General features: G+C 64.9%; 1 protein-coding gene across 1 annotated transcript in view; it reads left to right on the plus strand.

The window, feature by feature from the left end:
• Positions 1-11,977, plus strand: part of LOC101544629 (collagen alpha-1(XXIII) chain) — an 18,428-nt gene extending 6,451 nt beyond the window's left edge. Inside the window, exons 5-21 of the mRNA XM_055124550.1 lie at positions 1,556-1,663; positions 2,201-2,227; positions 3,449-3,502; positions 3,904-3,948; positions 4,661-4,738; positions 5,803-5,856; positions 6,266-6,310; positions 6,833-6,922; positions 7,479-7,535; positions 7,620-7,646; positions 8,343-8,405; positions 8,481-8,534; positions 8,637-8,663; positions 10,144-10,197; positions 10,282-10,368; positions 11,197-11,235; positions 11,552-11,977. Coding sequence (XP_054980525.1) covers positions 1,556-1,663; positions 2,201-2,227; positions 3,449-3,502; positions 3,904-3,948; positions 4,661-4,738; positions 5,803-5,856; positions 6,266-6,310; positions 6,833-6,922; positions 7,479-7,535; positions 7,620-7,646; positions 8,343-8,405; positions 8,481-8,534; positions 8,637-8,663; positions 10,144-10,197; positions 10,282-10,368; positions 11,197-11,235; positions 11,552-11,554 — 912 coding nt within the window. The 3' untranslated portion in view covers positions 11,555-11,977. The remainder of the gene's footprint in view (positions 1-1,555; positions 1,664-2,200; positions 2,228-3,448; positions 3,503-3,903; positions 3,949-4,660; positions 4,739-5,802; positions 5,857-6,265; positions 6,311-6,832; positions 6,923-7,478; positions 7,536-7,619; positions 7,647-8,342; positions 8,406-8,480; positions 8,535-8,636; positions 8,664-10,143; positions 10,198-10,281; positions 10,369-11,196; positions 11,236-11,551) is intronic.
• The last annotated feature ends 534 nt before the right edge of the window (positions 11,978-12,511 follow it).

The raw sequence follows: 12,511 nt of genomic DNA on the forward strand, positions 1-12,511 counted from the left end.
AATGAGCACGACCCCCAGAAACAAACAGGGCGGTTGGGCCCCTGCCTGAGGTTGGTCTAGCTGATCTCCTGCATCCCGGCTGTTGCCTAAGTGCAGGAAACCCCACTCCTCCTCTTCTGGCTCCTCCCCTACTCCTCGAGCCCCGCCCCCAGTTCATAAGCCCCAGCTCTACTACTCAAGCTACCCTCCCCTACTCCTCAGGCCCCGCCCCAGCTCCTCAGGCTCCGCCCCGCCCCTCAGGCCCCGCCCCTACCCATCTGTCCGGCCCTCTCAGGCCCCGCCTGTTTCTTAAGCCCCGCCCCTGGTATTCAAGCTCCGCCCTTGGGTCCCTCCCCCTACTCATCTGTCCCTCCCCTGCTCCTCAGGCCCCACCTCTACCCATCTGTCCTGCCCCGCTCAGGTCCCGCCCATTCGTTAAGCCCCGCCCCTGGTCTTCAAGCTCCGCCCTTGCTCCCTGAGCCCCGCCCAACACCTCTGGCCCCACTCCCGCTGCCTGTTACACTTCATTCACTCCTAGCTGAAAGCTCAGCACCTCGCTCAGGCCCAGGCTGCGCCAGCACCCTCTACACTCACCGTGCGTGGGAGGTGGGGAACACTGGACTGGGCCCCCTCAGAGAAGCTACTGGGCTGCAGAGAGAGCTCAGGGGCTAAACCAGGCACCTGGCTTGCTTGGAGCCGGGCCGGGATCAATCCCCAGCATCCCACGGGGTTCCTTGAGCCCCTCTAGAAGGGATCCCTGAGTGCAGAGCCTGGAATAAGCCCTGAGCACCTTCAGGTGTGGCCCCAAAACACAAACCAAAAACCAGGTTTGGACCCCGCCCCCGAACGCAGGACCCCCAGGAAAGTGTGACTGCCCCAGCCGTGAGCTTGCATGCGTGTGCGCATGTGCATATGTGTGTGCGTGTGCGCGCGCGTGTGTGTGCGCGTGTGTGTGCGTGCGTGTGGCATGGATGCTGGGAGCTGAGTTTCTGCTTAGCAGGGTACAGGGGGACTGTTAGGAGCTTGCAGGGGGGTTGCTCCCAGCCAGGAGTGCGTGGGGGCGTTCCAGCGCTGGCAGAGCCCCAACTCGAGTCCTTGGCATCGCCTGATCACCGCCGGGAGTGCTGCCTCCCCATCACACTGTCTGAAAGACAGCCCTGGCCTCGGGGTCACGGCAGTGCCCCTGGAGCCCGCACTGACCGGGCGGGCGCTGTCAGGCTGGTTTAGGGGCGTCACTGAGGTCGGACCCCACAGGGCCCTGGGGGCGGGGGCCCTGGTGTGGGCCTCTGCCCCAGGGTCTTCTCTTGAGAGTGTGGCTGACTCACCCCCGCCGTGCTCCCTCCCCCTGCTACTCCCCCCATCCTCCCCGTGCCCCATGTCAGGGACTCAGGGCCTTTGGAGAAAGTTCTGTAGCTCCTGAGCAGGAACACCAGGAGTGGCTTCCTCTCCCAGCCAGCCCTCCTGGGTTGTCTGAGGCCCCCCATTCTCAGAGGGAAGCCTTGGGGACTCGGACTGTGTCCCCTTCTGCAGGGTGAGACCCACCTCCTCACTTCAACCCGGGCCCCGTCTCTTGCAGGGAGCCCAGGGGCACGATGGAGCTGCGGGGCCTCCAGGACCCCCTGGGGCACAGGGTCCACCTGGAGGCCCCGGGAAGGATGGACCCCGGGGGGCACAGGGCCCCACGGTAAGAGCGGGAGAGTGGGATCCCCAGGACCCCATCCTGGACTGGCCCGACCAGGGCCCCGAGTAACCCCCACCCAGCCCCCAGGGCCAGCCCAGCCCCTGAGCCCTTGGTGGCTTGAGACGCCAGGGCCACTGCTGGGCACGCAGGTCAGCCCCCCCCCCCCCCGCTCCTGACGCTCCCCATGCCCTCCCGCCTGCCCTCCCTCTCTCCCCCACCCCTCCCTCTTCCCGGCCTCTCCCTCTACCCCTCTGCGGCCTGGACCCAGGTGCTCTGCCCACCCGTCTGCCACCTGAGCCCCCAGAGTCCACCTCTTGCTCCTGCAGTTGGTGCAGAAGCCTCAGGGGGCTCTCGGGAGGGAGGGGGTCAGTACCTGTCCCCACCCCTCCCTGCTCACCCCTCTCCTCGGGGCCCCAGAGGCAGGCGGGACCTGGTGGCGCCCTGGTCAGCCCTGGTCAGCCCTGGTCAGCCCTGCAGCCATAAACTACGGAGTCAGTTCCGGCACCCAGAACTTCTAACCCTTTCCCCCTCTTGTTCCAGGGCCCAGAGGGACCCCCGGGGCCCCGGGTGAGTGCTTCCTCCCACTGATGGGGGCGCAGGGCTCTGTTCAGTGGAGACACAAAAAGGTTTCACCCCAGTGTCAGCCATGGGGGAGCAGGGCGGGGAGCAGCGGCCGGGCGGACCCTGGAGCAAGTAGCCCAGGGGCTTGGGGTCCCACGGCTGGTTGGGCCTCCTCAGCCCCCCACCGCCCCCTCACGGTGAGCCCAGTGTCTCGGGGGAAAGTGACAGGGCTTCTGGTGCTGCATGTCGGGTTGACGGGAGAGAAGGGTCGGGCCAAGTCTCCTGGGGGGGACCTTCTTCCCCTCAGGAGCCCTGAGCTCGCCCGCTTGTCACTCCGCTCTGCTCACGCAGTCACACATCTCTCCTGCTGTGTCTTCCTGCTGCGCATCCAGTCCCTCGCTCACGGTCCTCGGTCTCAACATCCGTCCAGCTCATCATCCTCCGCTTCCTTCCCTCTCCTCATTCCTTCACTCCCACTCATCACTCATCTCTCACTCACTCCCCTCTCGTCATTCATTCCTCTCGTCAGCTCATTTACTAATCATTCATACTCCCTGGCATTCATTCTCTCATCTCATCGCGAATGAGGAACAAGTAGAGAATGTCACTCATTCATCCCACCACTATTCGCGGCACATTCCTTCTCATTTATTCCTTTCCTCGCTCATTCTTCTCTATTCATCATTCAACTCATTCACTCACTCTCATCACTCGTCATTCATTCACTCGTCATTCATTCACTCATCATTCACTCTCCTCATCATTCACTCTCCTCATCATTCATTCACTCATCATTCATTCTCCTCATCATTCATTCACTCATCATTACTCTCCTCATCACTCATTAATCTCATCATTCACGTGTTCATCTTCCTGATTCGCCGCCAGTTATGTCATTTGTTCACTGGTTCATCCATTCTCTTACCTTCCTTGTCTTCCCCAGTAACGCCATTCACTTGTTCCTTCTCTCCTTTTCCCGCCTTCCCTCCCGTCTGGTCAGTGCGTCTCAGTGTGGCCCCCCACCAGGCCAGCAGCAGCCACAGCACCGCGGGGGCCAAGCATGGCTGGGGTCCCCACAGACCCTCAGAGCAGAGCCCGTGACTCTGTTTCCCCCCTCCAACCTTGTGTGACCAGTGATGGTAGCAGGAGTGAGCCCTGTGTTCCAGAAAGTTCCTTGGCCGGGGGAGGCCTTTCCCCCAAGCCTTGATCCTGCTGTTGTCTCCCCAGGGAGATGACGGGTCCCCAAGCCAGCCTGGGCCTCCTGGACCCCCAGGGCCCAAGGTAGGTACCTGTCCTTGGCCCGAGCTAGACAGGGAGCCAGAGGGCTGGTGGCTTCCCAGGGCCAGGTCCCGACCCCTCCTCAGAGGGCCCAGCCCTGGCCACATCCCAGCTGTCCCCCACCCCGGTGCCACAAGCCCCTCGCCCAGGAGTGTTCTGGAAGCCGGCCCAGTGCGCTGTTTGCTGAACAGCACCTGCCACGGGGCAGCCGGGGAGAAAGGGCACCCGGGATCAGAGGAGACAGTCTTGTGCGCTGCCCCCACTCCCAGCAGCTCCCCTGGGGAAAGACAGTGCTCGGGCCGGGCCTGAGTCCGCGTGGCTCGGCCCACCGCCTGCGGGGCGGGTCCGTTGGAGGGGCGCCCGGCCGCGCAGAGCAGGGCTCCTGCCAAGCCTCCTCTCCACAGGGCGAGCCGGGCCAGCGAGGGGCCGACGGGGCCGTGGGACCGCGGGTAAGGAAGGGGACCCCGCAGCTCCGCCAGGCCAGTGGCACTCCAAGGGGGCCCGCCCCGACGAAATTCAGCCAATCCGGCCGCGTCAGGCCCCGCCCTTGTGAAGCTCAGCCAATCAGGAAGCCCTTGAGCTACACACACATACACACACACACACACACACACACACACACACACACACACACATACACAAAGCCAACTGGCACACAGCCGACCCGGGGTTCAATTCCCAGCACCCTATAGGGTCCCCCAACACTGCCAGCAGATTCCTGAGTGCAGAGCCAGAAGTGGCCCCTGAGCACCGCTTCCTGTGGCCCTCTCAAGAAAAAAAACGTCCAAGGGGCTGGAGTGATAGCACAGCGGGGAGGGCGTTTGCCTTGCTCTCGGCCGACCCAGGTTCGATTCCCAGCATCCCATATGGTCCCCTGAGCACTGCCAGGGGTGATTCCTGAGTGCAGAACCAGGAGTGACCCCTGAGCATCGCCAGGTGTGACCCAAAAGGAAAAAGAAAAAGTCCAAAGGGGAGTTGATCAATCCCAGACTTTCCCCATTCCCTGGAGAACTCGGGGGTCTGGCCTCACTGCGCCCAGATTTGGCGGGAGCTTGACCCACTGGCCCCCGTCCCAGTGAGGAGGACGCGGCCTGTGGCGGGGCCCGGGGGCGCGGAGTCCAGGAGCCCCCCTGAAGCTGTGCCCCCCGCCCTGTCCCGCAGGGCTTCCCGGGCCTGAAGGGCGAGCAGGGGGACACGGTGGTGATCGACTATGATGGCAGGATCCTGGACGCGCTGAGGGTACCGAGCTCCCGTTTGTCTTGTTTCCCCCGCCCTGGGAGGGGATGGGGCGGCCCCTTCATCTCCACTGTGCATTCCCGGGTGGGGCTCCTTCACGCAGACTGTGAGGGGGGACTCACTGCGGGGGGGGGCAGGGGGGAGCAGCGGGTGGTTGTTGAGGAAGAAAGGGAAGATCCTGGGCAGGAAAGTGCGGCGGGGGGGAGGGGTCTTGCCTTGCACACGCCCACCCAGGTTCCATCCCTAGCACCTCATAGGGTCCGTCTCCCCCGCCAGGAGTCATTCCTGAGCATCACTGGGGAGTCCTCCCTTGAGGGTGACTCCAGGGGACCCTGCCTGGGGCGCTCAGGCCGCTAGTGGGCCCTGGTGAGTCTGGAGGCACGTGGCCGCCCAGCGCCAGGGGCAGAGGCTCTGAGCCCGCCCGGGGCCTGGCAGCCTGAGCAGTCAGGGGGATGCTGGTCTGGGATTCCCAGACTCCCAGAGAGGACGCTGGTGTCACCAGAGGCAGGCGGGGGCCCCCAGGGCCCCACGGGAGACTCAGGGAAGCACAAGCAGACGGTCGAGGGGCCTGGGCCGTGGGGTGCAGTGAGGGTGTGGTGTGGGGTGTGGCGTGGACCAGCAGGGCAGTGTGACACGCCGAGGGGAGACAGAAACAACCTCCACCAAGGCCTGGGTCTGGGCAGACAACTCTCGGCACGGCGGGGCTCGGGCTTGGCGTCTCGGGGACCCAGGTCTCCTGACACTGGTGGCGCCCTTTGACCCGCCCGGGAGCAGAGGGATTCTCTCCCATGGGAGTGTGGGCTTGGCTGAGGCCCCAGAGGGCAGGGGTGAGGGGTGGAGGGCATCCTCGGTGGGCCCCAGAGAGGGCAGGGGTGCGGGGTGGAGGGCATCCTCGGTGGGCCCTAGAGAGGGCAGGGGTGCGGGGTGGAGGGCATCCTCGCTGGGGCCCCAGAGAGGGCAGGGGTGCAGGGTGGAGGGCATCCTTACTGGGGCCCCAGAGAGGGCAGGGGTGCGGGGTGGAGAGCACACTCTGCCTGGACACCGACTGGCCTGACATTCACCCACAGGGACTTCCTGGACCTCAGGGGCCCCCGGGGCCACCAGGATACCCCGGACCCAAGGTGAGCAATGAGACAGCAGGGGTGTGGGGCAGGGGGCCTGGCCCTTGTCTCCAGAGCCTCCTCCTCACCCCCAGGGCCGGGGTCTGTCCCCACCTCCCGGGGTCTGTCCCCACTGCTGCACAGGGCCCACCAAGGCCTGCCAGCACAGGAGTGAGCCCTGAGCACTAAGCCAGGAGTCAGCCGCAAGGACAGAAGAGCCAGGAGTGGCCCTGAGCACTAAGCCAGGAGTCAGCTGCAGATCAGAGCCAGGAGTGGCCCTGAGCACCAAGCCAGGAGCCAGACCCTGCACTGCTGAGTGTGGCCCCCAGACCAAACCAAAGTAGAGATGAGGCCCACGGAGGGGCCTGCCGCTCGCTCTCAGCAGGGTGGGAGCTGGGCCTGGGTAACCCTCTGTCTCTGCTCCCCCCAGGGTGAACTTGGGCTGCCCGGCGCCCCGGGAGCGGACGGGGAGAAGGTCTCTGGGCTCGACTCGGGTGACGCTGCGGTGGTGGCATGTGGTGTCTGCGTCCGTGTCTGTGTTCACGTGTGTGCTGGCGTGTGCGTGCTGTGTGGGGGTGTTCCTGTATCACGCACGTCTATGCCAGTGTGCACTGTGTTTGTGTTTGCTGTGTGTATACGTGCCTGTTGAGTGCGTCTGCACGCGTGTGCAGGTGGTGTGTGCTGTGTGTGTCTCCGTGCACGCTGATGAGGGTGTGGGGGAGGGTGGGCAGAGCCGGGCAGCCCAGCACACATGCCTGGCACTGTTCGGGCTCTGCCGAGGGTCTCCCCTCCCGGGAGCGGCCTGGGCAGGGCTGGGGCTGTCGCTGGCAGGGGCGAGGCTGGGCGAGCGGGGGGCTCTGCGGCAGGGTCTCCTGCAGCTAGACGCAGGGGTGACCCGACTCTTCCTGCCCTTGGCACCTCCTGACTCCTGAGGTGCGGGCCGGGCTGGACGAGGTTGACCCACCCCCCGCACTGACCTCTGCCCCTTGGCTCTCAGGGCCCCCGAGGAGCTAAAGGAGACCCCGGAGAGGCGGGGCCGGCGGGGCCCAAAGGGGACGCGGGAGAGATGGGGCTGCCAGGCCTCCCGGTATGTGACCTGGTGTTCTGGGGCGGGCGGGCCCGGGCCCAGCCTAGCCCAGGGGGTCAGGCCCTTGTGGGGAAATTCTCAGCTGCCGCCCGGCTCTGGGCCTCCAGGCTGCCAGCAAGCCCTGGCCTCGGGTTCCATCGGCCCCGGCCCCCGCGGCTGCCTGGGTGCCCCACCCCCAGAAGGCGTCGTGCTGGAGTCAGGGCGTCCGGGGTCCCAGGAGCGGCCCACAGACACCCCCTCGCCTGCAGCTCAGCTCAGCACCATCTGGGGGTGCCAAAGGGGAGGGTGGGACCCCGGGGGGGGGGTCAGCCGGGACCACTGCAGAGCTGTGGCCGGCGGCTGTGGGGGGATCAGAACAGCTCGAGTCTGCCCGTGTTGCAGGGTCCTGCTGGCCTCCAGGGGCAGAAGGGAGAGCCGGCGGGGGCCGCAGAGAGCCTGGTGAGGGGCCGCAGGGCCGGGAGTTCCCAGTGGCGCCCCCCGCTGAGAGCCCTGCAGGGCGCTGTGGGGTGAGGGGCGCAGGGGCCCGCAGCTGCCAACCCCTCTCTCGCCTCCCCAGGCCCAGGTCACCATGGAGCCGGGCCCCCCCGGGCCCCCCGGGCCCCCAGGCCCCGTGGTAAGAGCAGGACGGTGGAGCGGGCGGGTGTCGGGCAGGGAAGGGCACCCAGCACCCCGGCTTGAACTTTGCTGCACCCCCCAGGGCCTGCAGGGAGTCCCGGGCCCCAAGGTGAGTTCTGGGCTATAGTCGCCAACTCCTCCTGCTCTCAACTCCTCGTTCAAAAGTTCCGGAGGGCTGGAGCCAGGGGAGGGTGGTGGTCTTGCATGCAGCTGACCCGGGTTTGATCCCTGACACCCCATATAGTCCCCTGAGCACTTCCAGGTAACCCCCCAACAAAACCAAAACCCCTAACACGAAAAAAAAAAAAAACCACTAATCAAGTGTTCTGGAATGTTCTAGAAAGCCTTGTCAAGGAACGAAGTAAAGTCACCATCACCCCTTCCGCCGCCCCACAGTCCTTCCTGCATCTTGCTGGGCTCAGACAGGGGGGATAGGCTGAGTGACCGGCCCCCTGGGTCCTGAGGGTCGTGCTCCCCCACCTTCCCTTCCCCAGCCGGACCCTGTGTTACCTCTGAGTCCAGGTCGGCACTGGTGCTCCCCAGATCCTGGCAGGCGAGAGGTCCAGGAGCTCCTTCCTGACCCCCCAGGCTCCTCCCGGCCCTGGAGGGGGGGGTCCTCCTGTGGGATGTGGTAGGGAGACCACAGACTCACCCATGAGCCTTGGGGGCTGTGAGACGGGGAAGGCGGACCCCAGCCCAGCACCACCACATGTAACCCCGCCCCTCCGCCCCCCCAGGCCCCGCCCTTCCCCTGTCTCGCCCCTGCCCCACCCCTGTCCCGCTGACACACTTCCTCCCGTTCCAGGGCCTTGATGGCGCCAAAGGCGAGAAGGGAGCATCAGGGGACAGGGGCCCCAGCGGGCCGCCCGTGAGTACTAAACTCTGTCTGTCTGTCTGTCCCCGTCGCCACGGTGGTGCGCCTCTGATCCCCCTCCTCCCGCAGGGGCCAGCGGGCCCACCGGGCCTCATCGGGCTGCCGGGAACCAAAGGAGAGAAGGTGGGCCCCTCCCACCGCACCCACCCGTCTCCCAGGCTGAGCCCCAGCAGCCCTGCCCATGGGTGACAGCCCCTCTCACCCTGTCCCCCCCTCTCTCCACAGGGCAGAGCCGGGGAGCCAGGGCTGGACGTGAGTGAACCTCCTGCCCACTGGTCCTGGCTGGCTGAGGCCTGGGCTCGTGGGGGGAGGCTGGCATGGTAACGGGTCGGGGTCCCAGGTGCCCCAGTTCAGTTCACAGCCCAGAGGTGGTGGTGGAGGGGTGAGGAAGAGCGGGTGGGATGGGGGATGGTGGAGGATGAAAGGATGGCTGGGACAGGCCAATCAACGGATTGATGGTGGAAAATCAGTGATAGATGGGTAGGTGATGGATGGATGGACAGGGGTGTGGGTGGACAGATGGATAGATGGTCGGTGCTTGGATGGATGAGTGTGTGTGTGGATATGTTTATGTGAGGGTGGATGGGTGGATGTGTTGTGTGGATGGGTGAGTGGATGGATGGATGGATGGATGGATGGATGGGTGGATGGATGGGTGTGTGTGTGTGTGGATGTGTGGATGTGAGGGTGGATGGGTGGATGGGTGTGTGTTGTGTGGATGGGTGAGTGGATGGATGGATGGATGGATGGATGGATGGATGGGTGGATGGATGGGTGTGTGTGTGTGGATGTGTGGATGTGAGGGTGGATGGGTGGATGGGTGTGTGTTGTGTGGATGGATGAGTGGATGGATGGATGGGTGGGTGAGGGTGGAATTATGGATGGGTGTTTGTGGGTAGGCGGGGGTGTGTGAGTGGGTGGATGGATGGGTGTGTGGGTGGGCAGATGGATGGATGGGTTTGTGGATGGATGGGTGGGTGTTTGGGTGCTGCATGGATGGATGGATGAATGAAGATAAATAGATGGTGGATGGATGGATGGATGGGTTCATGGGTCAATAGAATTAATGGATGATGGGTGAAAAAGTGATGTGTGAGCAGTTGGTGGGTGAGTGAGGGGATGGATGATGGATGGTGGGTGGGTAGTGGATGATGGATGTGTGTGTGGTCAAGAGAACAGATGGACAGTAATGACAGATGGTAGATGGATAGATGGGTGGACGAATGGGTGTGTGGGTGGTGGGTGGATGGGTTTGTGGATGGATGGATGGATGGATGGATGGATGGGTGGGTGGGTGTCTGGGTGGTGCCTGGATGGATGAATGAGGATAAATAGATGGTAGATGGATGGATGGGTTCATGGGTCAATAGAATTAATGGATGATGGGTGAAAAGTGTGGGTGGTGGGTGGGTGGAGGGAAGGACGCACAGACAGGTGGATGGGGAGTGGCGAAGGATAGATGGTGGGTGGCGATTGACAAGCAGTAGATCAGTAGATGACAGTGGATGGATAGATGAAAAATTAACCCCGCTCGCGGCCCCGGTCTCGCTGTATTCTTAGCCCTGAGCGCGGAGGGCAGGGCCGGAGGGTGGGGCTGGCACGGACATCGGAGCTGGCCACTTTCCGCCCGGCACCACAGAGAGCGCGGGTGTCGGTCCAGCACGTCGCTGGCCGAGCCGTTGGGGGGAGGGGCCTGCCCTGCGCCCTGACGCTTCCCCTCTCGTCCTTGCAGGGTTTCCCGGGACCCCGCGGGGAGAAGGGAGAGCAGAGCGATCGGGGAGAGAAGGTGGGCACGGGGCGCCCGGGGGGCACTAGGGGGCCGGGCGCGGGGGGAGGGGGCACGGCTTGACCCCCAGCCTCACTCTTGCAGGGTGAACGAGGAGTCCCTGGGCGCAAGGGAGTGAAAGGTCAGAAGGGGGAGCCGGGGCCACCGGGCCTGGACCAGCCCTGCCCTGTGGTACGTGAGAGCGCCGTGGGCCGCACCCAGGGCCCGTCAGTCTGCCAAGGACCTTCCCGAGCAGACGCCCCCGCCCGACCCGGGCCCGTCCTCTGCCTTCAGGCCTCTGCGCCGGGGGCCCGGGACCCCTCGAGGAGGCACAGAGCTGCTCATCTTTTGCACACCTGGCGCTTTCCGGCAGGCCTGGGGCCCCCACCTTCCGGCACGCCACGCCCCCTGCACGCCCACCCTGCTCTGCATGGCGCCTCCTCCATCTGACCCTCCTGTGCCCGCCCCCTGCACGCCCCGCCTCATCCCGACCTTCTGCCCGCCCTGAAGTCCACCCCCTGCACACCCGCCCACCTTCAGTCACGCCCCGCCACCCCACACCCCCCGCACGCCCGGCCCCATCTGTGCTACACCCCCTCATTGCTCTTCCCGCCTCCACCCTGCTAGGCCTGAGCAGGTGGGTCCGGGGGATCGCGGGTCTCAGGACGCTGATGCAGGGGTCTCCAGGCTGCCTGGCCCCTTCATCCCTCTCTCCACCCCCTGGCTGGATCCTGGGACCCCCACACACCCCATGAATCCTGATAGCTGTAGCCCACCTGTCTCCCCCCCACCCAGCCACAGGGCACAGGGTTCGAGGTGAGCCCAGAACTAGGGGGTTCCCCTTTCTGCCTCCCCCTTACTTGGGGCAGCATTACTGAACGTTCTCAGGACCCTCCCCCAGACTTCCTGAGACCCCAGGTGGGTGTCTGGCCTCCTCTGGGGTAACCCAGCCTCAGGAGAGCTGCACCTGTCAGTGATCCGGGCAGCCGAGCCCCCCTCACACGCACCCCTTTCTTCCAGGGCCCCGATGGGCTGCCGGTGCCCGGATGCTGGCACAAGGTAGGAGGGGGCCGGCAGTCTAGGGGTGCGGGCAGGAGAGCTGGGTGGGGAGACTGGGGTGGGGAGACTGAGGAAGAGCAGAAAAACTGGTAGAAGTGGTTACAGATTAAACAAAGGAATGGGAGTGACTCGGGAGCACTTTGATGGGTGTGACTGATAAACCTAAGATCCTTGTGGCAAGGGGAGCAGGACAAACCAATGATATCCAACAGTGGGCCGCAGGGGGAACCAGCTCAGAAGGATGAGGTGGGGGCTGGGGGGAGGTTGATGTTCTTCGGGACCCTCCTAATTGCTTCCTTCTCCTTCCCTCCCACAGTGACCCCCCAGCACCAGGCCAGGTGGCCCTGAAATTGCCCGCGCAGACCCCCTCTGTGTGAGGAAGGAAAGAAACAGTAATATATTGAGGACTTTGGCCGCTGAGAACTGAGACCCCAGCCAGCAAGCCAGGGGCCACCGCGGAAGGCGACCTGGCCTGCAAGACCCTGCCCCGCCTCGAACCCCAGCCCCAGACGCCCCCACCCCTCTAGCAGAACTGGGCCAGTGCCAGCCGCCGCCCCCTGGCCCCCTCCCCCTGCCAGCCCCCGCCTCCAGCCCACGCTGCACACAGGACAGCCGTGCTAATGCCGGGAGCTGCAGCCCCCAGGACGGAAGGGGGACCTTGCCAGGCCTGGCTGCTCCCCCCGGTCTGCGTCAGCCCCAGGAGGACTACGAGGGGGCTCGCAGGATTCCCCGCAAGCTTCAGTTTCATCAGACCCCACAGCCCCAGGGTCCTGGGGCGGGGGGCGGGGGGGGGGGCAGGTAGAGGAAGAGCTCGGGGCTCTGCCACGTCCCCTCCCCTGGGACCTCGGGTTAGACCTGCCCTGTCTCAGGACCAGGGCCCTAGCCTCGCCCCTTGGTGTGGACGGATTCAGTTGTGTATAATAAACCACTGCGTGCATCGCCCGTGCCCTGGGAGGTCACCCGTGCCATGGCATGTCACGGGGCTCAGCAGTGCGTGCACATGCGCTGACAGCTCGCCCTGGGCTACCGGCGAACGGGGGGTGTCTCTTGCACGTTGAGAACTCGAGTCACGGGGAGTGAGGGAACGGGGCCCCACCCCCAGCACCGCACAGGAGCCCCCTGAGCCCTGCCAGGAGTCAGCCCTGAGCACAGAGCCAGGAGCAGTTCTTTTTTTTTTCTTTTTGGGTCACACCCGGCGATGCTCAGAGGTTACTCCTGGCTCTGCACTCAGGAATCACTCCTGGCGGTGCTCGGGGGACCCTATGGGATGCTGGAA

Source organism: Sorex araneus, chromosome 2 (genome assembly GCF_027595985.1).
Source record: "Sorex araneus isolate mSorAra2 chromosome 2, mSorAra2.pri, whole genome shotgun sequence".
Classification (NCBI taxonomy): Eukaryota; Metazoa; Chordata; class Mammalia; order Eulipotyphla; family Soricidae; genus Sorex; species Sorex araneus.